This window comes from Hoplias malabaricus, chromosome 5 (genome assembly GCF_029633855.1).
Source record: "Hoplias malabaricus isolate fHopMal1 chromosome 5, fHopMal1.hap1, whole genome shotgun sequence".
NCBI classification, from domain to species: Eukaryota; Metazoa; Chordata; class Actinopteri; order Characiformes; family Erythrinidae; genus Hoplias; species Hoplias malabaricus.
In genome coordinates, this window is record NC_089804.1 from 4,476,977 (window position 1) to 4,501,794 (window position 24,818).

The 24,818-nt window shown below is 43.1% G+C and overlaps 2 protein-coding genes across 5 annotated transcripts in view; one reads left to right on the top strand and one right to left on the bottom strand.

Annotated features, from left to right (window-relative positions):
* Window positions 1–246: 246 nt before the first annotated feature.
* Window positions 247–13,405, bottom strand: mcoln3b (mucolipin TRP cation channel 3b). 3 transcript variants are annotated; one of them, XM_066672817.1, is made up of 14 exons: window positions 12,705–13,405; window positions 9,212–9,438; window positions 8,327–8,494; window positions 7,247–7,400; window positions 6,392–6,473; window positions 5,896–5,992; window positions 5,079–5,178; window positions 4,608–4,720; window positions 4,188–4,337; window positions 3,282–3,383; window positions 3,045–3,167; window positions 2,048–2,254; window positions 1,462–1,589; window positions 247–900 (listed from the first exon to the last, which is right to left on the bottom strand). In XM_066672817.1, exons 2-14 carry the CDS (start codon window positions 9,434–9,436, stop codon window positions 867–869), a joined length of 1,683 nt encoding a protein of 560 aa, XP_066528914.1. In that variant the 5' UTR covers window positions 9,437–9,438; window positions 12,705–13,405; the 3' UTR covers window positions 247–866. The 3 variants fall into 3 exon arrangements, with proteins under 3 accessions (XP_066528914.1, XP_066528913.1, XP_066528912.1); XM_066672816.1 differs by lacking the exon at window positions 12,705–13,405 and adding an exon at window positions 12,552–12,672 and having other exon boundaries at window positions 1,462–1,586; XM_066672815.1 differs by lacking the exon at window positions 12,705–13,405 and adding an exon at window positions 12,552–12,672.
* The window catches only part of dnai3 (dynein axonemal intermediate chain 3), a 30,408-nt gene continuing 18,994 nt past the window's right edge, over window positions 13,405–24,818 (top strand). The window contains exons 1-11 of one of the 2 annotated variants that reach the window (XM_066672809.1): window positions 13,405–13,631; window positions 15,933–15,977; window positions 16,066–16,113; window positions 18,185–18,369; window positions 18,534–18,638; window positions 19,708–19,854; window positions 20,002–20,201; window positions 21,338–21,454; window positions 23,598–23,788; window positions 23,973–24,097; window positions 24,658–24,747. In XM_066672809.1, coding sequence (XP_066528906.1) covers window positions 15,935–15,977; window positions 16,066–16,113; window positions 18,185–18,369; window positions 18,534–18,638; window positions 19,708–19,854; window positions 20,002–20,201; window positions 21,338–21,454; window positions 23,598–23,788; window positions 23,973–24,097; window positions 24,658–24,747 — 1,251 coding nt within the window. In that variant the 5' untranslated portion in view covers window positions 13,405–13,631; window positions 15,933–15,934. The remainder of the gene's footprint in view (window positions 13,632–15,932; window positions 15,978–16,065; window positions 16,114–18,184; window positions 18,370–18,533; window positions 18,639–19,707; window positions 19,855–20,001; window positions 20,202–21,337; window positions 21,455–23,597; window positions 23,789–23,972; window positions 24,098–24,657; window positions 24,748–24,818) is intronic. The other variant, XM_066672810.1, reaches the window with a different exon arrangement.

The window sequence follows — 24,818 nt, forward strand, 5'->3', positions numbered from 1 at the left end:
ACTAAAACTCCAGAGGAGATACCCTCAGGATTAACAAGGTCTTAGTCTCCGGAGACACATTTGAGCAGTAGGAGACTTGTGCTTAAGTGTTATTTGTCTTTCCATTTGTTGTCTAGGAGAAACCACTGAAATATTACAGTGTTTTTCCTCTGTGTCGGCCCTATTCTCCACATCAAGCAGTAATTTTGAAGGTAAACAGTGTTTCTGTAAGTGGAAATGAAGTATACATTGAGAATCAGCCGGTAGCGAAGTAACAAACATTTATTTAGGCATTTCTTTAGTGCATATTATATTAACATCTGCAAAATTAAGTGCATTTCACAACTCACAATGACTTACAAACAATTTAACTCTTCCAGAGAGAACATTCCTTTGTGTTCTCTGCATGAATGTCTTTTACATGTAAACAGCTCAACCCTGAAGACCCCAGAAAAACCCAACCCTCACAGAGCAACCCCTGTCCTGCAAACATTAATTGCACCGCTTGGTTAAAAGTCATCTCACACTAATATTCTACACTCACTGTCCATTCTCTCAGCTCCACTGACTCCCTTCACCCTGTTTTTCCTCTGGACCCCTGCAGAAAACTCGAGCAGCACTGCTGTGTCTGATCCACTCATACCAGCGCCAGACACACCACCAAGTCAGTGACACTGCAGCGCTGAGGATAGTCCACCACCCAAAACAAGGGAGTCCTGACATTGTTTGCCCACTCTCTCCCTGTTCTTCAGAGTATCCAGAGGAGCTGATTAAATGTTGTACACTCATTCTTCATTTGAAATGTGAAGGACAGGGGCTACTCCAGGACCAGGACTTTGAATCACTGGACTAATCCATTTTTATAAGAAGGTAAGTGCAGTTCGGCTTTAACACTCCAGTCTCTCGTGCAAGTCGTTGGGCCTAAAACAGAAACACAACAAAACAGCGGTGGATTTATTCATCTGACCACTAACTTGTTCAGATTAACAGTGGTATTCCAGGAGAATTTAATATGTCACAGTGTTACACAAAAGTAAATGGCACAATCTAACAGAAAAATGTCTCGAATTTTAACAAAAGTTTCAGTAGAAAAGATGAATTAGAAAAGTTAGTAAAGCTAACATTTTTAACTCAGTTGCTATCAATGTTAACTCTACCTCGAGTGTCATGGACGCAAAGAAAACAAAGCAGCTTGAGCACAACAGGCGCCACCTTGTGGAGAACCTTCAAATTGCTCATTGTGAGAGGGAATAATCGCCAAAAATACTGCCATATTGGGACTCTCAAAAAAACTAAAGCAACGTATTATACCATTAGACCTCTTTGGCCAGGTATTTTATCATAAATATGACTGTTACTCAACTTTACACAGTGGAGATCTCATCATTTTATCCTCTTAGACACGTTCAGGCTGTGACCAATCACAGTGGTTCTTTAAAATAGAAGTATTTTAATATAATTTTAAAAAGAGCAGCAGCTCACCTCCGAATGCAGCAGAAGCAGGGGGGAGATCTGTCTTCCACTCTGTAGCAGCCAGAGTTAGGGAGGTCTTTACATTCTGAAATAAAGGCTTGCAGCTCAGAGACGGGTTCACCATCCAACTGCTGCTGCTGAAAACACAACAGAAACAACTGCCTCATTGATGAAATCGCCTCAGGTTCTATCCACTAAAATTATTTGAACAATTGTGACAACTTTGGCTGTAGATGAATACATCCAGAGCACAATAAAAACTGGTAAACGTGCTGTTCATAGGCCAAAAACAAAAAGGTTTTCAGGTACAAGCCTGAAAAAAAAATTCTTCAGACATTAAATGGCTGTCACAACATTCTCACATCACCATAAGGGGTTTTATAAGTGTCCGGTGCTGACTGTTTTCTATACTCACAGGTCACATAAAACATGCTAAGTAGCTAATAGCATTTCATCATGTGGCAAACAAAATTAAAGTAAATATATATATTTTTAGGTAAATGGCTTGTACGGTGGTGTTTTATCTATTGGAAACTGTAACTGAAAAAGGGAGACTGGTGTCTGAGAGGGCCTCATCTATGAAGACCTTGGTTACCTTGATGGTCTCGTAGGTGTCAGTGATTAACGTGATGAAGAGGCTGAGCACCATGTAGATGAAGAGCGAGACGAACGTGTAGAGGTAGACGCGACTGAACAGCCACACCAGGTAGCTCTTCTGCTGCATGTTCTTAAAGGTGGCGAACATGTCGTCGCCGTTAATCAGAGAGAAGAGGCACTCGGTTACCGTGTTCAGAGAACGGAACTGAGAAGAGAGGGGGAAGAAAAGAAAAATTAGGCCCATTAAAAATACACTTTAAAATGACAGAATTGAAGATAATATATTAATCAGAGATGGGAAGGAAAATGCCCTGCTCTGGTTCTGGAAGTCCAGAGTACAGCACACAGAGCCACACTCTAATAATAACATTATTTTATTTTTTTTTTTTGTATATTCTACCATATATTAGCATACTTTTCCTATTAAAAGTATGATATAAAATCAGTTTTTAAGTGAAATTTTCAGTACAGTTTGACATATATTTAGAAATCCCAGAAGATCTCAGAGCCTGGGAGTCCTTAGAGATCACAATTGGTTTTGCTGATGTAATGGACCTGGGCAGTCGCCATTCTCCTCCACCACTTGCCCATGCGCTGTCTGGTGAAGTTGCACTAGTAGCAGTGTAAAAAGAAGCAGCGGTGGACATATGTCTCAGAGGAAGCATGTGCTTGTTCTCACCCTCCCAGTGGTGGCGCTATGTGATGGAGGGGTAGCGGTGTGGAAAAGTGGAGACGACTAAAGACTGAAAATTCTGCCAAAACCAGGTGATGAAAATTAATATTTATATAAAAGTAAAACACGCAGAAAATGACTAAATATAAATGAAGTTAACGTATTAGCAGGTAATATTCTAGACTTAAAGAAATGCAACTTTAGCTCTTTGAATGTGAGTTACTACACACACCACAACTACAAACTAACTGCTCTATTTGATGCTCTCTTTGATTGGAGTTTTATGAACCCACAGAGATAATGTGGTGAGGGAAATGCTTGCCTTCTCATGGTAAGGGCCCAGGACGATCCAGCCACAAAAGCAGTAGCCCAGATAGATCATAGACGCACAGCAGCAGAAACGAATCACATTGGGGAAGGCTGCCCTCAGGGTGATGATCAGAATCTAAAAAACAAAAAAGGGAGTCATGGTGTACATTATAGCAGCCATAAGCAGAGTTCAGCGGAGCACAGATTCACTGTTAAAGTGTTTTTTAAAGGTGGCTTTAAAGAGGCTTACATTATATTTTTTGAAGTAGCCCATGTACCGCAGGACTCCAATCCACACGAGCATGGTTCCAGTGCCCAGGAGGATACTGCACACATCATAACTGGTCAGAGCCTGCGAGGGGAAGACAAACACACACAACCTTAAAAACCTTGAGAAATCTGTGAATGGGTTTCAGTTCAGAAGCATTTTTCTTTTAATTTCACAAATTTCCTCTCAGCATTTTCCAAAAACTTTTATAACCACCGTGAGAGGCTGAGTGTGTCACTCACTTCCTACATCATTAATAAAAGGCCCACATTGTCAGCGTAATTCAGTGGTCGAGATGCACTGAGGTGTAAAAATAAAAAGTTTAAAATAAATTGTGTAAGGTATAATTGCAATTCAATGGTCAGCCCCTGGTAATAAAATGGTAATCTGTCATTTTATCATGTTTTATTTTAATTTTTATGATGTTTTTCATTTATTCCTGATGACTAACATAAAACTCACCATCTTTAAAATCTAAACCACAACCCACACGGATTATTAATACAACACTATCCTCAAAAACAGAATAAAGCCATCAGTCTTCTGCAGCAACAAATAAATTCTCACTCACTGTTTTCTCTATTTATTTTTTTGTTACTTGAATGACTTAATTTTAGGTTATTTTCTGTTAAATAAAGTTATTAATAATTGAATACAATTGTCATATTTAACACTACACAACAGATACCATAAAAAAGGGTAGAAAATTTATAATTTAATTTACAATTTTTAAAGAAATATGACATCATATCACTTTCAATCAACTCTGTTCAAATTCAACCACTGAACTGAGGCATAATTAATAACCGATATTTCATTACAAATACACCACATACACGACCAGTCAGAGCTAGTTCATTAGTGTTTCAAATGAGAAGCAGCTCAGACCTTGAGCTGGATGGCGATTTTAAGCACAGAGCCAGTGATGGTGAGGATGTCACTGATGACGATGAGGATGTACCAGCCGTTAATGAACTCCATCCGATCCGACCAGGACACGCGCTTCCCATAATGCCTCAGAAAGAAGGCTGCGTACTCCTACAGGAAGAGAATGAGGATGCGTTTAAGCTCTAATGAGAAAACTAACCACTTTGTTTTCCTTTAAACTCCTCTAGTGTCATCACAATCACAGACTACCATTACAAATGCCTAGTAACACCCTAGCAACCAACTGGTATACCATAGCAACAAGCTAGCAATATCCTAGCATCCATGTTGGACACTATAGCAGCCGAACAGTAATAAATCTATATATTCTGACTATATTCTTAGAGAAATTAAGAGCTAAATAATTAAAAAGATCCTCACAGACTGCAGCTTAACTCCGGTGCTCAATGAGCGTGTGCAGAGCACCAGAGATGCAAAACAGGTCAGAATGATCACAACGTCAAACAGCACAGTGTAGTAGATGTTCTTCGGGGCTGTGGAGAGGAAGCAGAAGAACATATTTTAGGTTCCAGGCCATTAACACGGTTTAATCGGTGTAAGTCTCAATCAATAAAGCCTTATATTAATCTGCTGAAGATTTGAAATAGCTTTACACTCTCAGATGTACGCTCTATCAGTCTTATTTTGTCATCGTGAGTAATCATGAATCTTACAAAAACACACGAGGGAATGACAGGAGGGTGTTAGAGAAGTGTGGTAGTGTTTACATCAAACACACCATGGAAACTGTCCAAATGTGTGTGTGGTGTGGGTTAAGGAAGAAATTTAAAAAAAATAAATAAAAAAAAAAAAAAAAAAAAAAAAAAGGCGGCAAATGATGAGAACACTCACAGGCTCCTGTGACTTTCCAGTCCCTGCACTCGTTAATGTCCACGTCATTGTCCAGGTCCACTTTGATACGTCCACTGTGGGCTCTGTTGTCAAACTTGATCTGTGCCCGGAAGAAGAGTAGAACTTTAAGAAACAGAACTGTGTTCCACTGTGGATCAGTGCCTTAATGAAACGTCTGTGAGCTGCTTTGGTTCAAACCCCACAGCAGTGTTCTCCCCCTGTGTAAACAGCCCCTGTTCAGAACGCCCGCTTTCAGCACCTGTTCCTTTAAATGATAATGAGTCGCTCGCTGTTCACCGCGACCCCGAGCGCACAGCAGAATAATATTCTAAAACAGGTTGTTTACATTGTTCTTATTAAATGGCACCTCAATAACTCAAACTAAACATTTTCTGAATCAATAAGTTTATGATCCTAAGACCAGGTTCCCCAAACAGCAGCAGACATGTTTTTACACACACAAATATAGGCCAATAGATGGCAGTACAACAGCTGTTTCTTAGCATTAAGAAGAATCTGGAAAAAAATGATATTGCTTCTTTATTTAACGACTCCACAGTTTGAGGAAAATTGAAGATTTGGGACTGAAGTTAGCATGATGCTAACTGAGAAAACATTGGGTTTCATTAGCCTCGTAGCTCAGGTTTAAAAATAAAATAGAAAACGTCAGACATCAAAATAAAGGCCAAGTGATCTGACAGAGAAGTAAGATCTATTTATGGTATTGGAAAAATGTGGTAAGAAAGAATCACACAAAACAAAAGAAGAGGAAGTGGAGAGGGAGAGAGAGAGAGAGAGAGAAAGAGAGAGAATGTACCGTGATGCTGAAATCATAGCAGTCTGGGAGCTCATGGTGTTGAACTGTCTGAAGATTAATGGCTTTTAAAGTGAAGTAAACGTTCACCTCCAGCAGCCTGGATTTTAAAAAGAGTGTAAATCATAAACATATAGACAACGCTGTGGCACATTATTTACTTTGAATTCAATACTTATAATAATATTTAATTAAAAACAATTTTAATCCAGACTTCAATGTGGCTTGTGTCCATTTCCTTTAAACAGATTTGAATAAAACCTGCATTCCTCCTCTGGACCAGTGGCTAGTTTGTGACGACAGAGCTTTAGCTTCTGTGGCAACAATCTCTCATATTTATTATTATTTAAAAACACAGGTCTGAGTAGTATGTGACCTTGGAGATCTGACTTTGTTGGCCCTTTAAGGATGTGAAGGCCATTCTCTAAAGTGGGCCATAGGTTACTTCTCTAATATCAAAAGACTTAGACATTGGCGCTCTGGGGTTGTGGTTGTTTACCGTTTGAACTGCAGAGTGAAGTTGGACAGGTCCGTGGTTTCTGAGGTGAACGGTAGCTGGACGGGGTAAATCTCCAGACACTCTGAAACACACCCATAAACTGTGAGTGAGCTACAGAAGCAGGAAGAAAGTAAAAATCACAGTAAACATACAGCAAGGTCCAGACATCCTTAATTCTATATTTCAGTTGTTAATCCTTTGATCCTTAATGCATTCTACAGCTTTAGATAATAACAGAAAACGACCTGACAGAGACAGAAACTAAAGTGCTAGGTCTTAAAACAGGCCCTTACTGCTTCAACGGTAAAAAAAAAAAAAAAAAAAAAAAAAAAAAAAAAAAAAAAAAAAAACTAAAACACACGCAAAAGTATGAAAAATATCACTAGTAGAAATGCAGATTTCAACAGTACACACTCCCCCTCTCTCTGTGGGTAGGATATCCCTCCCTCTCCCCTCATCACAAGCATGGCGCTAGCTAGCATTAGCATCTGCTTATTGGTACTAGCATTAGCATCTGTTCTTTGGCACTGCTGATCTGACCATTAAGTGCTGAGCTGATCAATGGTGCTTTCTTAGCAGCAATTTGACATTCAAAAAACTCTGTGGCTTTAAGAAAAAAAAAAAAAAAGAATATTCAACATGAATCTATTTGTGTACCATCCTTTATTCTCAAGGATGAAACATTCTGTTCTCGTTCGCTGTGAGTTTGATGTTTACTCAACTGTTTACAACTGATGCTGAGCCTCCAGAGCCTGTAAATCTGGTTCTAAATCACTGACCCTTGCGTTTTCAGCTCCTTCCTGTAGATGCTCAGAGATCCGTGTGAATCTTTGGTTTTTAAACAGGTTCCTCTACCTTCCTCCACCTGTGCGTCAATCTCGAACGTCTCATTCCCGGGAGAGATGCTGCCGTTGTGGTAGAACTGCTGGCACATCAGCAGAGGAGTGAAGGAATGCCCGTCCTTCTCGTACGCATGATTCCCCACGGTTATGTTCCGCAGCCTCAGAAACTACAACAGGGACAGTAAACACCATTTTCCCCATGTGTTAAAACTGTACTGTTTTACGTTCACATTCTTTTACCGGTCAATGTTTTCATTCACTGTTCACCCACTGACACTGCCCTCAGTACAAAGCCAAAGTGACAGATTCCCCTTCATGAATATTAATGGTAATCCACCTCAGCAACAAGAAAGCCTTAAAAGTTAGAGGTGTATGGGAGCCATGACTGCGGTGTAGGACCTGATATTCTCCACAAAACCAACTCCAGCCGATCAACAGCACTTCGCATACTTTTGAGAGTGAGGACAATATCAGGCTCCAAACTCACACAAATACATTCGCAGCTGTGAGAACAACTGTACACCATGGGTCTGAAAGGATGTACAGTTTTAAAAAGACCACACTGAGAAAAGGAAACAGAAACAAACAAAGAAAATACAAGAAACCAAAGCAGCTGGTGTTTTTTCTCAGGGCCATGGCACGTCCTTCCAGAGCCCTGACCTCCACAGCACAAAGTGTGTTCAGGATTAACCTGGATCCGGAAAAGTGGAATGTGGTATACACTTCTAAGATAGATTTATGGAAAAATAATATTTAAAAAATTTCTGGGTCATGTGTGTCATAAAGAACATAAATAATTTAAGGGTGGTCTCTGACATTTGCCTGATGCTGAACTATGTTCTGTGTTATTTTGTCACACAGTAACAAAGCAGTGCCACTGTTTCCTGCCTGAGTGTAGTTCACATGCCCACATTTCTGTCAGGTGACAACCAATAAATCAGAACGATAACATCTCCCAGCTCCGCCGTGTCCCGTGAGGGAGATTACGAAACACAACACACACCTGTCAGAGCTCACGTACCACTCCGCCACCTTAGAAAACGTTCAGATACTTTCTTATTGTCTGTGTGTGGGTGTCTCTGCACACACTCACCTGCTGTACAATGTAGGAGAGGTGTGTGTAGACCTCGGTCTGTGTGTACACTGCGTAAGTGTTGGAGCTCTGGCCAGTGTAGTCCTTCAGGAACAGGTGCTTGAAGGCCATCAGATTCTCCTCCTTAAAGTTCACCACCATCTGATTACTGAGGCCAAAAGACACCAGCTGGAGGGAGGAAGGGAGAGAGAGAGAGAGAGAGAGAGAGAGACACACAAAGTGTGAGACAGAGACAAAGTGTGTGAGAGAGAGAGACAAAGAGAGAGAGAAGTGAGAGAGACAGGGAGAGAGAGAGGAGAAAGACAAAGTGAGAGAGAGAGAGAGAGAGGAGAAGGACACACAAAGTGTGAGACAGAGAGGAGAGACACAGAGGAGAGACACACACACACACACACACACACAGTGTGTGTGTGAGAGAGAGAGAGAGAGAGACAGAGAGAGACCTCTTTTTAATAAACAGAATTAAAACACTAGTATAAACCCTGCCCTGAGGTGGAGGACACTGTTCAGTGTGTAATCTGACCTGGACGTAACGGTGGGCGATATGGCCCTAAAACAATATCATGATATTTCAGGATCATTATTTTGCGATAGCGATATTACTCGTGATATGACAAAACACACAAAATTCATTAGTTTATTACAAAAATATATTTCTTTATTTTATTAGGAGTATTAATCATTGTTTCAAACATTTTTTAAAATTTACAAAGATCTGATATTTTATAAAATACAAAATAGATGCTCTGAGTCAACACACGCGCCATATGAGTAACTGCATGACATCATTACATAAGTCAGTATATTGATATTAGCATTTAAAAAATTAATAAAACTTAAACGAGTATTATCACTCACGAATGCTACGGTAAGTCACACCCCCACCTGGACAGTGATGACGGCGATCTTGATGATCTGCAGCATCAGTTTCCAGGGTTTCCGGCCCCTCGCTCGATACTTCTCACAGGGATTCATGAAGAAGTATTTGAGTTTCCTCCTGAAGCTCTCCACTTCCCTCTGCTCTTGCTGGGCCAGAACATCGGACCACAGAGAGCTGCCGTTACTGTTCAGGTCATTAAAGGCCAAGTAAGGGGCTTCAGGGTCATCCATGACTGGGGGAAAACACAAAAAGATAAGTCCATTAAAAAGGGACATTATAGGAACTCCCCACTAGACACAGACCAGCGGAGCAAGACGGCGGTCCAGTCTGCGTTTGGTAAACGCAAGACACAAGAAACGAAAAATCAGAGTGCTTAGTCATCCCAGGATGAATCTATTTATGCTCCACAGAAGGGGTCCCCAACACAGGGCGGTCATGTTTATGCCACGTTCAATTGACCTCATAAGTTGGAGGTCTGAGCTGGGAATGAAGTCACACATGAGCAGACCGTGTTCCAGTTAAACAACCAGAAATCCCTAAGTTCTATGTCTATGTTTTCATCATTAGCCTGTTGCCGGTTGGCAAAGTTGGTGACACCAGTTGATAACAGCACTTTATACAATATTTTAAGTATCCAAACACCATGGAAACGTGTTCACGCATAGCAGCTGATTAGTACTGTGTGTACAACTGATTTACTGAGAGACAAATACATAGAAGCACTAATAAACGTATGACACTACTGCTATACACACTGTTGATAGGCAGGCAGCCATCTTGGATTCTGAACTCTAGGTTGGTGAGACCCTCCAGACTTTCCAGGCAGGAAATCTGACTTAGGGATGTTCCAGCTGACATTCCCTATCTACAACTCAAACTTCAACATTCAAATGGAGTGCAGCATTTGTACAGAATCTAACACATCCAGGCCACTAGATGTCATAGGAGTTTCATAACATGAAGAATCAGTGGAGATGATTTTACTCATCGCTAGCAATTAACATATTGGGCATTGGGACCTTAAGCTCATGTGCAGCTGCTCCAGAGCCCCTTTTCATTCCAGTCTTTCATGTAGAGATTCTACAAACTGTACATTTGGCCCCCAATCCTTGCCTTTTGCTGCCACCATCCCCAAACCTGACCTAGAGAAACTCCAAAAGAACACGCAGGAGACTGATTACTGTGTTTTTATGGTAAACCATGACCTCCATGCTGTGCACCGTTTTCCTCTCTCATTAATACAGCTGGAGAACTGTAGCTCAGTTCAAGGAAAACATGAAACAGTGAAGATGGAAAACAGATGTACACTAGTTACAAATTGACTTTAACTTTAGTCTGTGATCAAACTGCGGCTATAAACACATCCAGTAATAAGCCATAAGCCTCAATGTCACTGTGGTCTGGAAGCACGTGCCTCGCATGTCTTTATATCAAACCCTATAACTACACACTATTTGAGGAGATATATTACACAATAAAATCCCTTGTTCAAGGCATTAGACATTAATATGTGAATCTGGGGCCTTCCAACCATGAAAACACAGGATAAAACGAGCCGTTCTGACTCAGCTCCGCTTCTGACGTCAAGTGCAGAGATTTTAGCATGGCCCCGTCCCCTCATCTGAGACTGTCCAATCACAGCGCTGGAACTCACGTTTATGTGAGAGCACAAAGACGAAGTTAAACGCAGCAAAACAGTCACAACAAGCGCGGAGAAATAAGAGCCCTGAGTAAAAACAGAGAAAATGAGAATGGAGAAGAAAGAGAACAGAGTGAAAACAGCAAAAACAAAGAGCTTCTGCTCCTCGCTGCTGTGATTGGGGAAGTCTTAGTTATACAGTACGAGTGATTTTTAGGACCTTTACACCATGCTGAGATTCTTTAAACTTCAAAAATGTAATTTTTTAAACTCTAGGGTTATGTCAGTTCTAGGAGAAACAACCTCATTGCATTAAGCTTGAGACTGGAGTTAAAACCTAGAAACACCTTCAGATTTGATGTGATCTTTATGCACTGAGTGTCCTCACACCAGCCTGCACCCCCTCAGCGCTCGACCTGTCGATGTCCTGAACGATAGTCAGCTTTCCACTGTGTCATATGATCCGAGCTTTCTGAAAACATTGACGCCTCGTCACCCACACGGTTACAGCAGCTCTGCCACCTTTACACCTTTCATCTTTGTCATACCTCATCACTCACACATCTCAGGCCTTCACTAATAAACTGTAGAACCATAGAACACCTTTCAGTGAAAGAGTCTCTAAAGAACTAGTGCAGGTCGTTTCTTGCAGTGATTAGAGGTTTTATGCAAATGAAAGCCCCCATAAACCTGTGTGTGTGTGTGTGTGTGTTATTGTCAGGGATCGTGACTGTAATGCCCGTCCTAAAAAACACAAACACAGAGAGAGTCACATCACTGCCGTGTGGAAAGAGATCCACTGGGTGTCTGTGTCTCTAAGGAGAGGTTTTACATTTCTACTTGTTTATAATTAAATAAAAACCTCTAGATTCTCCTAAAGCTACTCTTTACCACAGAAGAGTCTCTCTGGTTATATTTCAGCACACAGGAGTAGATCAGTAGACTGTGGTAAAACACAGAGGCCTCTTTCAGTTCCTAACTGTGAAACTCCATTCTTATTTTAATAAAACTGTCAAGCATTAAATTAAATACATTCATTTAAATGAATGCTTTGATCTGTACTAATTATTCATAATTGGATCAAGGTTTAATCTTCAAATACTGCTGGAATTTATTAATTTTATATATTTATTTATTTGGTCTGTAAAGGCATCATTTTGAATTTATTTATATTTACCTTTGGAAACTACATTTGCATTTTTATTAAGGGGTACACACACACACACACACACTCCTTACAGGTCTGAACCCATAAAGAAATAAATCAGCAAAAATATCCCATTCCGATTTCACCATTTTTGTGACGTCAAAAAAATAAGACATTTACATATATCCACCTATTTGGCCAATAGCAGTTTGGCTCCGCCCACATGTGTTAGAGTTATAAGGAGCACAGACAATTCAGACAAATCATTAACAAAAAACACCTCTAAAAACCTTTGACTGCTTTGTCAAACATAAACCAGCACAAAAGACATGGACTTTAGGACAAATCACACACAAATTAAACAGAGGACAAAGGGGTTTTAGAGTGTTCAGCTTGAGCTACACTTCCAAACAATAAAGCTCCATTTAGCGCATGAAGTCTTTGTTTACATCACTTTCCCAAGATTAACCTCAGTGTAATGGTGAGTCTGAAGACTCCAGAGAGTTCAACATGAACCTGAGCAGCAGGAGAACATTAGACAGATCGGAAAATCCTTTACCTGAGCTCTGCCCAGAGCCGTGTTGAATTACAAAGTGCATCTCACAGTCAGTAACCCAGTCAACAGCCTCCATCTCAGGACTGAGGCCCACAGCTGCAGTCAGAGGCCAACCCCCGGGAGGATAAAGAGGAAGAGGAGGGACATCACACTCACCTGCAGATGATGAAGAGCAATCGAGTGATGAGAGCAGCTTTTAACCCTTTCTCTTCCTCCTTCTCCTCTCCACCACCAAGCAGCCACAGTTTCCTCTGTCTCAACCTTTCTGCTCATGTAACAACACAACAGTTGAGCAACAAGTGTTCAGAAATACAGCCCACGGAGCTCCGATAACACGCCTTTACAGAGAGCAAGAGGCCAAGAAGTCCAGACAATCAATATCCCAAATCAACAGGATACCAAGAAGTCCAGATAATCAGTGTCCAAAAACAAGAAGAGGTTAAAGAGTCCAGTTAAACAGTCTTCAAAACAATGTCAGAACTCCAGATCAGCCTGAGAACTGACAGAACTCCACACACCAGACCATACACAAGTCCAAGACTCTCCGAGCTGCAAAGAAAGGAATAAACTCTCCAAAAATTCAAACTGCAAAAAACATAAAAGTTTAAATATCCTTCAGAAAAATGGGGAAAAACTGCAAAATCCCACACTGCATTAAAATGTACATAAATCCAGAATGATCAGCCTGAAAAACAAAACTTGAGAATCAGATGTAAACCCAGGAGGATGAACCTCCACAGCCCCAGGCTGAAGATAAGAGTCACCTGCCGCTGCCCGACCTTAGTCCCACCACCGTGTTAAAGAGGACTCCATTAAAAACACAGGCTGACAGTAAGGAGAGCACAGAGGAGCAGGCTTGACCCTACAGAATTAAACTACTCTCTCTTCAACACCGCACAGTGGAAGGCGAAGTGGGCGTGGCTTACCTCATGTCAATCAAACAGGCCCGCCTGAGACCCCGCCCTCGTTACCACCAGCAACCGAGTTGCTGCTGACTCTGGGCTCAGGCGTCAACATTAGAGAAGCTAAAGCGTTTTAAAGATATTTGTAACCGCTTATTAATGCAGCAGGGCGCTTAGAGAGGTAACAACGCTTTAAACGCTTCTTTATTTAAAGTGGTATAGGCTTAGCTTACTACAAGTAGTGTCTTCTTGTAAGTGTTTAACGTTAAAGACGACTGTATGAGGCGGCGGACTACAGCGTCTTCCTCATTTAAGGTGGAACGGAAAGTTCCAAATAGAGATGACTCTAGTTGTCGAGGGTGGTTTCATCTGTAAAATAAAGCTTTACTCTATATTCTTAAAACGTATATTATTAAATCTTAACCTTATATAGGTTAAATAAAGAAATATTTGGAAATATTTTATTAAAACTGAACTGAACCACCACTAAGTGTATAGTACCTTTATAACTTTACAGTGTTCCTTAAAATGTGGTTGTTCAAGGGTTTTTAGTAAGTCTTAAGTTATAAATACTTCAAAACAGTCACACAGCTCCAGGGTCCTGGAGGTTGTGGGTTCGATTCCCGCTCCGGGTGACTGTCTGTGAGGAGTGTGGTGTGTTCTCCCTGTGTCTGCGTGGGTTTCCTCCAGGTGACTGTCTGTGAGGAGTGTGGTGTGTTCTCCCTGTGTCTGCGTGGGTTTCCTCCGGGTGACTGTCTGTGAGGAGTGTGGTGTGTTCTCCCCGTGTCTGCGTGGGTTTCCTCCAGGTGACTGTCTGTGAGGAGTGTGGTGTGTTCTCTCTGTGTCTGCGTGGGTTTCCTCCGGGTGACTGTCTGTGAGGAGTGTGGTGTGTTCTCCCCGTGTCTGCGTGGGTTTCCTCCGGGTGACTGTCTGTGAGGAGTGTGGTGTGTTCTCTCTGTGTCTGCGTGGGTTTCCTCCGGGTGACTGTCTGTGAGGAGTGTGGTGTGTTCTCCCTGTGTCTGCGTGGGTTTCCTCCGGTGACTGTCTGTGAGGAGTGTGGTGTGTTCTCCCTGTGTCTGCGTGGGTTTCCTCCAGGTGACTGTCTGTGAGGAGTGTGGTGTGTTCTCTCTGTGTCTGCGTGGGTTTCCTCCGGGTGACTGTCTGTGAGGAGTGTGGTGTGTTCTCCCCGTGTCTGCGTGGGTTTCCTCCGGGTGACTGTCTGTGAGGAGTGTGGTGTGTTCTCTCTGTGTCTGCGTGGGTTTCCTCCGGGTGACTGTCTGTGAGGAGTGTGGTGTGTTCTCCCTGTGTCTGCGTGGGTTTCCTCCGGTGACTGTCTGTGAGGAGTGTGGTGTGTTCTCCCTGTGTCTGTGTGGGTTTCCTCCGGGTGACTGTCTGTGAGGAGTGTGGTGTGTTCTCCCCGTGTCTGCGTGGGTTTCCTCCGGGTGACTGTCTGTGAGGAGTGTGGTGTTTTCTCCCCGTGTCTGCGTGGGTTTCCTCCGGGTGACTGTCTGTGAGGAGTGTGGTGTGTTCTCCCTGTGTCTGTGTGGGTTTCCTCCGGGTGACTGTCTGTGAGGAGTGTGGTGTGTTCTCCCCGTGTCTGCGTGGGTTTCCTCCGGGTGACTGTCTGTGAGGAGTGTGGTGTTTTCTCCCCGTGTCTGCGTGGGTTTCCTCCGGGTGACTGTCTGTGAGAAGTGTGGTGTGTTCTCTCTGTGTCTGCGTGGGTTTCCTCCGGGTCTCAAAACACACGTTGGTAGGTGGATTGGCGACTTAAAAGTTTCCGTAGGTGTGAGTGTGTGTGTTTCCCTGTGTTCCTGCCTTGCGCCCAATGATTCCAGGTAGGCTCTGGACCCACCGCGACCCTGAATTGGATAAGGGTTACAGATAATGGATGGATGGATGTATGTTGCTACATGGTTCTTAAAATAACCTCTTTAAAGGGGCGCTGTATGTATGGTAAGTTGGGGATTTGGTGACGTCTCTGTGGGAAATATGTGAAAGAACAGTTTCCAATGTGGGATTGTGCTGTTTCCCATGTTCTCCGAGCAAAATTAGGAAAATAAAATGAAAAAATGCACCACAATTTTGTTTAAAAACGCGTTAGTTGGTCAAAGTGTAAGACCATTCTTCACCACTAGATGTCGCCAATGTATAACAGGAGTTCAGTGAGTTTAAGAAGCTCAAACTTTTACAGGAGCAGTCATGATCTTCTCTTTATCACTCGGCGTTAAACACGTTGCATTATGTGTGCTCCTTTAAGTTTTAATATTCGAAGAATGTTTTCTGAAACACAAGTTTATTTATTTCAGAGATGTATTGCCTTCTCATCTAGAATGCCAACAGTTATCTAATAACCTGAGGAAAAAGTTTGTCTTAGCTCTTATCCGACGTCCCACCCATCTCTGCCACCTCTAATCTCAGTTTTATTTATTTCACTCTCGTACTGCTTCGTCTTCATGGAGAACATTGTTTCATGTGTTGACAGGGATGAGTGCGAAGAACACCAAGAACGCTGTGAGCAAGGGGAAAGGTAAACACAGGACATGACAACAGGTGTTTATCTACGGGTTTAAATAGTCTGTCTGCATTATTTGTGTTTGTTTGTTTGTTTGTTTCAGGAAAAAAGAATGATCTCCCTTCGTCTGAGGAAAGATCTGCAGAAACAGGTAAAGACACTGAGCGTTTTTCTGTGGGTTCACGGTGCAAACAGAACTTCCCAAAACATCCCGCGTTGTTTCCACAGGCCAGAGGTGTGATGTAATCAAAGTCACTGAGGGAGGGGTTTGTTTTGATGGGAAAGGCTCGTTCTGAAGTTCTGGAGATACCTGGATCCAGAAGAGCTGGTAGCACTCTAAAAGCTCCCTGCAGAGAGTTTTAAATGAAATGGTTATGAATTCACTGCTGCAGCTCGAGACACACAGAGCATTGTGAGGCTAAATAAACCACTTTATTTTTTTTATCTTCATCAAATTTGTAGAGTTTATTTGAAGAATATGACAATTTTATATATTTATATAAGTGAATGTGTGAGGACTGGCGCCCCCTACAGGGTGTGTTCCCACGTTGCGCCCGGTGATTCTGGGTAGGCTCCAGATCCACCGCTGCCCTGAACTGGATAAACGCCTACAGACACACACACATACACACACACACACACACACACACACACACACACAGAGCTATGCTTCTTAACCTGAGCCAGTGGATTCTGTTGCAAGCCTCTCCCGGTGGTCTCACACAGTGCAGGTGTGTGTTTACACTCTAGCTCGCGGGAGCACTCTTTTATTGTTGTGTTCTCTCTCTCTCTCTCTCTCTCTCTCTCTCTCTCTCTCTCTCTCTCTCTCTCTCTCACCTCTCTCTCTCTCACTCACTCTCTCTCTCTCTCTCTCTCTCTCTCACTCACTCTCTCTCTCTCTCTCTCTCTCTCTCTCTCTCTCTCTCTCACCTCTCTCTCTCTCTTCCCCCCCCCCCCCTCTCTCTCCCCCCTCTCTCTCTCTTCCAGCAGCTCCAGACCCAGTGTGTGGTTGTGGTCGTAGTCCTCCTCTTTCATAACGCTCACAAGCGCAGGCTCTTCTCTTTCCCGCTGTTACGTCAGGGCACTTTGATGAGTGGAATGTGATAGCTCTGGCTGATACCAGCTTCTTTTTAACTGAAGCTCCACAGGGAGCCACTAGGGATTCATCACGTCTCACTTGCTTTCAAGGCTTTCGTAGGAAACCTATGAGCAGCGAGAGAATGGGATGGAAATGTTTGTTCTCTTTCTGTGGGTTTAAAACACTGCTGAGGACAGTTTTGATGATCTAACTGTTGCTCAGACTCTGCTTTTCCTTCCACTGTGAGGAGAGTAGAGAGCTGTACAGTAACGTTAGGGGTAGCTGTGTAGGGCTTAGGAGGCTGTGAATAAGGTGAGGTGGGAAGTTGGGAGGTGCTTTGCGAAGGACGGACTGAGCCACGCTTTTAGGAAGTCGTTTGTAGGTGCACGTTTGTGTTGATGGTTTTTTTTGGGACTCTGCTTCTCGTCAGCAGTGAAGGGGCTTTTGAAGAGGCCTGGAGCAGCCTGCGCACTGTCATTACGCTAAGCCGTGTTTAGCGGCGTGTGTTGAGTCTCAGAGAGCTGTGTTTATGCCTGCTGGAAGGAGGCCAATATGCAGCAGGCCTGTGTGAGAGTGTGTGTGTGTGTGTGTGTGAGTGTGTGTCTCTCCCCCTCAGGCCAGTGGAGCTAATGGACACGGCATTGTTCTCATAAAGCCTGGCTTTTCAGTGGCATGTGTCAGAGTGGGCTGTGTGGGGGTTTGTACTACGTTTCCCATGATGCCCTGGAGGTGTCCTGTATTCAGTTCATGAATGAAGTCGTCATTCTGTTGTTGGTGTCGTGTCTATATTGGGAAGACACATGTCTTTCAACGTTTTTACTCGTGCTTTGAAGCTAGTGTAGTTAAAGGAACAGTGTGCAGTATTTTTACATTAATATTGCAGCTTTAAAATCATTGAGATGCTCCACTGAGCTGTAACAGGAAGTAGTTGTTGCTACTCTGGTCTCAGCACTATGCAGAAACTGCACTCCCCTCCCTTCCCCTCCTTGTAAAATAATGAATAACTCTCTGCACCTGTAGGGGGAGCCGAGGAGAACACTACCAAGTCTTACCTAGTGTTGCTTTAAAGAGCTTTAAGAGCAGTAAGATGTCTCTCTAGAGCAGATGAGATGTTTATGATGTTTTCCTGTCCCTCCTGTCACAGCTCACCCCGACCACATCTTCCCCGTGGTCCTCACCTCCGCCACTCAGGAGCTGTTCGGTTGCCGTGCCGACGTGGACGTGACCGGGGATGACCCCTACAGGCTGCTGAAGAAACAGGACATCATCCAGGACATGAAGACCAGAGCGGCCGTCTCTGACTTCAGCCCCGTCAAACAGGCCGTGCTGGTCAGTCCACCGCCGCCGTCGTGTTCATTAGAGGCTTAAAGGGGGCACACAGGGGTCAACGGAGGTTCTGTACGACACTGTAAATTCAGCAGATCAGTGATAATCAGAACACAAACCTGCAGAGGCAGTGTGATCCACCTCTGATGTGCTGTGCTGTTTTACAGGATTATCCTGAAGACGAGATTCTGCTGGTGTTTGACCGAGACTTCACCTACGGACAGAGCTTCTACCTGGTGCTCACTGAGGAAGCCAAGGAGAACCTGCTAAAAGTGAGGGGACACTCTGTAGAGGCTCAAGGCTGGTGATGTTCCTCTGGGCCAGTAAACAGTGTGTGAGGTTAAGGTGGAATGACCCTTAAAGGTGGAACAGTTCAATTGAAAACAAACACACAATTTTCCAGAGTAATTTTCCTCAGCAGTAAGAGCATTGATTAATGCTGGGCGATGTGATCTTAGACCAATATCACGATTAATTAAACATTTTACGGCAATTACAATTATATTTTTTGTGTTTTTTGCCCTCACACTTCACTGACGAAGCTTGTGTTATAAATATGCTCAAGGATTAAAAGCAACTGTCATGATTCTGTGGAGAACGCAGCGTGTTTTAAGGTGGAATGGTGTATTTGAGGAGAAATAACACTGATGTTTGTACGTGGCTGAAGTGTAACTTCTCTGAAGTTGTTTAGTTTTGTAGCACTTTAAGTCTGCGTTTACTTTCATGCAGTTAGCGCTCTACTGAATTAAGAGTCAGTTCCACCTTAAGTAATCTGTACCAGCAAAAGTAAGTCAATATTGCCCACCTATGGAGCAGGAATAGAGCAACATCCTCATCTCTTTTTATGGTTTTTTAATGTTTGGAGGTCTCTCTGTTTCTAAACACAGATGCCTTTTCTCTTTCTCTTTATTTTCTTTTTATTTAGACACTGGGGCTTGGTAAACATATTAGAGCAGCTCTAATGTAAATAAGCAGTGTCTAATGTAGCTGGGAGCTGGTCAGTCTCTGTCTCTGAGCCGTACACTGTTCATATTCGGTGTGGGGTTGTGTTGAAACAGACTGGTGAGATTAACTGGGTAATGAAACTGATTTTGTCAGTGATTATATTTGACATGTCAGAGTTTTACATTTGTAATTGTAAAGTGACATTGGAGTCACATGGGCACATCGCAGTAGTGGGGTTTTAAAGGGGACAGTGGGGGGCATATTAACAGAAAAAGGTTAACAGAATTGGTACAGGCAGGATTAGGTCAATAGAAACGTGAACTGTCAGTTCCAGTTCATTTTCTGTTAACAGCCGAGGCCTGCTATTGATCTGTTTGTGCTGTCTTTCCTGTTCAGCCCCCAGCAGAAGAGAAGGATGAGGAGGATGAAGGTGAGGAGCTGTCAGAGATGACGGTGCCGAAGACTCCTGAGCAGCAGCCGTGGGTTTCTCTGGGCAGTGAGAGAGAGATCGAGGAGGAATCCGTCATGGACACCAGACCCAGAGTACAACACATGCACACACACACACACACACACACGCACACACACACACACACTCCAGTAAAAGCCCTTAGTTTAAAAATCACACGACTGCAGCCCATGGAGGTTCACACGCGGCTTCTAAACTGTCCTGTGTTTCCCTGTCTTCAGCTGCGGTATAAGATCTCACGCGCGAGGCGTGAGTTTGGAGCTCCGGTGCGTTTCTCAGACTGCGGTGCTGCGAAGCTGAAAGACTGCTTTGTTGAGTGCGGCTCCTACCAGGACAAGAGCTTGAGCATCAGGAGGATGGAGAAACAGTGCGGAGTGCAGGCCGTCCCCAGCACCCAGAGCTCTTCCACACAGACCGTATGGTACTGGCCTTTTACCGCACCTTTAATACACCTCTTCTGTACATATATACAGCACCTTTAATCTGTGTAAACACCGTATATGTTTAATGTCTTACTAATGTGTAAGGGGCTTCTTATACTACCTTTAATTCTTTTAACACATTATGAAGCATTCATTTACTTTAATACGTTTTAAAGGAACAATCAAAGATCAAATATTTGTTTTTTTGCTCCTGGGCTCCCCCTACAGCTGAAAAATGTTTCCTGAAATCAAGGGGTAGGGGGATGGAGTGGGTAGTGTCCTACTCTCCTTCAAAATTAACATACATAGTGCAGTTTCTGCAGTGCTGAGCCCAGAGTAGTCAAAACAGAGGCTCTGTTCTTCTTATTACAGCTCAGTGATGAATCACAATGATTTTAAAGGTGAAATTTTAAGGTAGAAAAACTGCCTAGAGTTCCTTTAAAGGTATTAAAGGTACGTTACATAAATTCATGTTCTTGTTTACAGTATGATAATTAGTTACCACAGTGCATGCTGTGCCTAAATATAAAATACAAGGTTGAAGAGACTCATATAAAGTAACATAAGCTTGTGGTAGGTGGTAAAACATGTATAAATTAACCATTTAATTTATTCGGTTACTTGAAACAGTCCGTATTGCACCTTTAAAGTGTTTTGTTGGTCATTTTAGATATAAACAGACACAGTGAGTGAGTTAATGATATTACACTAGAAGTGTTCCTTCATGTAAAATGATCCAGTGTGTATTTGAGTGTGTGTGGAATTCACCCTGAGCCGGAGTGTTGACAGTAAAAATGGATTTGGATCTCTGGTTATGTACCTACACACAAACATCTGTTCAGACAGATTAAAGAGGGTTTCACATCTGCTTTAAGGCATGTGAAAGATGTCACGTCCACAGAAGACTCCTACAACACACTGATTACAGTTTTTAAGGCGGGTTGCTTAATTCCAGCCCGCTACAATACCACTAAAACAGTTTCCAAGAAAGAGCTGACAGGTTTCAGTGCCCCTGGGGAAAACACGGGGGACTCAGCACGCTTCCTAGGAGCTCTTAAGTGTGTGAAGGCGAGAAATCTGAAACACGAAACATGTCGGTGATGAGTGAGTGAGTGAGGCTGTTCGTGTTTGGCAGGAAGTACCCGAGGAACATGTGCACGCAGTATGAACCCAGAGAGCTCGACCCGGAGGAGAAGGAGAACATCCTGCAGTCGGAGAACCTGAAGAACTTCCTCAACTCCGTCACTGCCAGGTCACACACTTCACCTGCTGAGCACAGACACATGATTAATAACTCCCCTTTACACTCACACAGGTCTCACCGTAGATTCTGAATCATTTATAGTGGATTTATATTAGTTACTGATTAATGAGTAGTAGGTTCTGAGCACATTATTGTAGCTACAGAATCATTCATAGCAGATACTAAATAATCCCTGGTAGTGGCCGTGTGCTGTATATGTTCTGGTGTATACATCGATAAAGTGTAAGACCTTGGTCAGATTGGATCCATGACCGTTTTTAAAGGCTAAGCACCACTTAATGGACCTCCATGAATATTCCACATTATTGTAGTTACTGACAGATATAAGTATGAATTAAAATGAAAATAGCAGATTAATTTGCTTTAAAACTGACAATTTTATTAAATTGACGGAAAAACCCGAGCTCTCTACGGAAATTCTCGAACGCAACCGTGACGTCACTGGTGGACAACAGCTGAACAACGCCGCGGTAAAACACCGTTATGACTGACTGTTATGACAGTATCTAGCTAAATAACCAACATTATTCATGACAATAGCCTAGCAATAAGCTAAACTCAAATGTAGAGGTACCGTTATTCTTGTAAACGTGATCGAAGTCGAACTCGAATTCATCCGACACTATAAACCTCCGTAATGCAGCTACGTAGCCGAGTATAATCTGAGACACCGAGTTTAGCGAGTCAAGCTAACGTTAACTAACACCAACTAAAACAGGCGAAGTGAGTGTCCTCACCCTGTTTACCTCCATGTTACAGAGGCTCTTGAACACCTTTCGTTGGTGTCCTTACATGCCCATATTGTTGGAAAAGCGCCAGTGAAATGAGCTACAGATAATGGAGTGAGCGGAGGGTCCTTTCCAAAGTGACCGTTTAAAGTTGACAAATTTAGTCCATGTTCTGGATATTTTGGGATCTTTGGGCCATTTGTTCACAGATGTCCCACTGTACATTGAATGATTGCAGCCAAAAACAACACACCTTTTCGTCATTTTGCATTAAATTAAGTGCAGCTTCTAGAGTGTTGTCCACCATCTACGTCACAGGCAAGACGCCTATTAGAGTTTCCCAACACCGTTGGGGGGGGGGGGGGGGGGGGGGACCAACGGTCTTTTAAACCTTATTCCTTCAATTAGTAAGAAATAACATGTTTTCTGACTCTCAATAAACACAAGTTAGGAACTCAACCACTGTATTTATTATTTATTTGTTTGACACTTTCATAGAGCTGGTGCTTGGCCTTTAAGGTAATGAATGAGAACGACAGTGGACCCTCTCTGGAGAGCTGTTGATGTGATCTAAAGAGAGTGAGAGGGACATGAGACAGAGGGCAGGAAACCTGATGCAGAAAAACTCATTGATTAAGTTATTTAAGGCTCTGTTTGCACTTTTTTACAAAATGAGCCCCTTTTTTTACATATTTATTCTGAAGATTCAGCTGTGATCTTGAGCTCATTTGGTGAGGACAGATTTTATTGGTGAATACAGCTGTGTGTTACTCTGTGCTGAACGAATGCGTGTTTTGTCTCCTACTTTGAAAACTGATTATAAATATTGTTGAAAATATATTAAATGTTTTTAATTGATGGAAGCAGGGGTGGCTCTAAAATGGCATTTAGATTTTAATTGAGTTCTTTAGCTGCAAGAACATTTAATCAACTGGAACTTAATACGCCATAAAATAAAATATTAAAGTCTGCAGAAACATGGACGAATACGTGGAAATGTTATTAATCCTCACCATTCATTTTACTAAATGTTATAAAATAAATATTAGTAAATGAGTAAGGAGAGTGTGAGTGAATGTGTGAGTGTGTGTTGCCCTGTGAAGGACTGGTGCCCCCTCCAGGGTGTATTCCCGCCTTGCTCTCAATGATTCCAGGTAGGATCTGGACCCACCGCGACCCTGAACTGGATAAGGGTTACAGACAATGAATGAGTGAATGAATGAATGAATGAGTGAGGTGTCTGCGGTGTGTAATAAATAACTCTGTTATTACACACTGTGGACGGAACTGAATCGAGACGTGTTTAACTGAATAACTGAATCTGAATCACGTGCTCGGTGTCAGGCTGGAGACCTGCTCTATGATCAATACCCAGAAATGAACGAACAAAGTGCCGTGTGCAGGTTGGAGCTGGCCATCCAGCAGAACGTGATCCTGAACGTGTTCGTGGACGACTGGTGGGCTCTGGGGGAGGAGGACGCTGCGTTTGGAGGGAAAGCAGACACACATCTGAAGGAGTACCAGTCCTTCACTGACCTCCATTACAGCAAGGACAAGACCATCAGCTTCATCAACTGGCACCCCACCATCACGGGTGAGTGTGGGCAGATGGGCTCTCTGCCCCAGGGGAGGGGCGGGGGTGGTTCTCTGTCGCCGCCTGGTGGCCGCCGTCAAGAGGACAGCCTTAAAAAGCCTTGAGTACAAATGTAAACTCTAAATAACAAACATGTCTTTGTGTGTTTATAATGTGTGTGTGTGTGTGTGTGTGTGTACGACAGGTGTTATTGCAGTGTCAGTAGCAGAAAGACTGTCGTTTGAGGAGAGAATAGACAGCTCCACTAAACATCTACTGAACCCAGCTCTCATTCTCTTCTGGAGCTTCTCTGACCCCATTAACCCACAGGTAAAACTGGCTTCCGCACTCATCTGTTCATCCATCCATCCGTTCCTCCATCCCTCAGTTAACCCACAGGTAAAGTTCCACGTTCCTCCATCTACCCGTTCATCCCTCCATCTACCCTCTCCCTCTGTGTTTACCATGTGCTGTGGTTGAATAAATAAAGGAAACAGACATAAACGTGTGTTAGTTGATGTATCTGCAGAAGCGTCTGCGCAGTAAAGGTGTGTTTTGCAGCTTTTCCCGGAGCTGAAGGAGGCGGCTGCAGCTGTATTGATCTTTCACGGCTAATGAATTGTCGTCGGGGATGAAAGCTGGCCAGGGCCAGGGCTTATCCTCCGCCGCGGAATAAGGTTTCATTGTTTCAGCGGATAATTTTGGCGCGGCGGTGGGATGGAGGTTTAGGGATGATATTTGGTCTGGAAAAGCTGAAACCCAATCGCTGCCAGTCCAGTAGATGAAAGGGAGAGCAGCTTTGAAATTAAACTCCTCTGACCACAGCCCCCCCCCCCCCCTCTCTCTCTCTCTCTCTCTCTCTCTCTCTCCCCACTTGTCTCCTTCTGCAGTTGCTGCTGGAATGTCCAGACGATGTCTTCTGCTTCGAGTTCTGTCCCTCAGACCCAAATATTATTGTTGGGGGCTGCATGAACGGCCAGGTGTGCTGTGTTTTTCTTCCACGGTCTTTCCTCTCTCCCTTAATCCCTCCATCTCAGCTTTGTAGCCACTC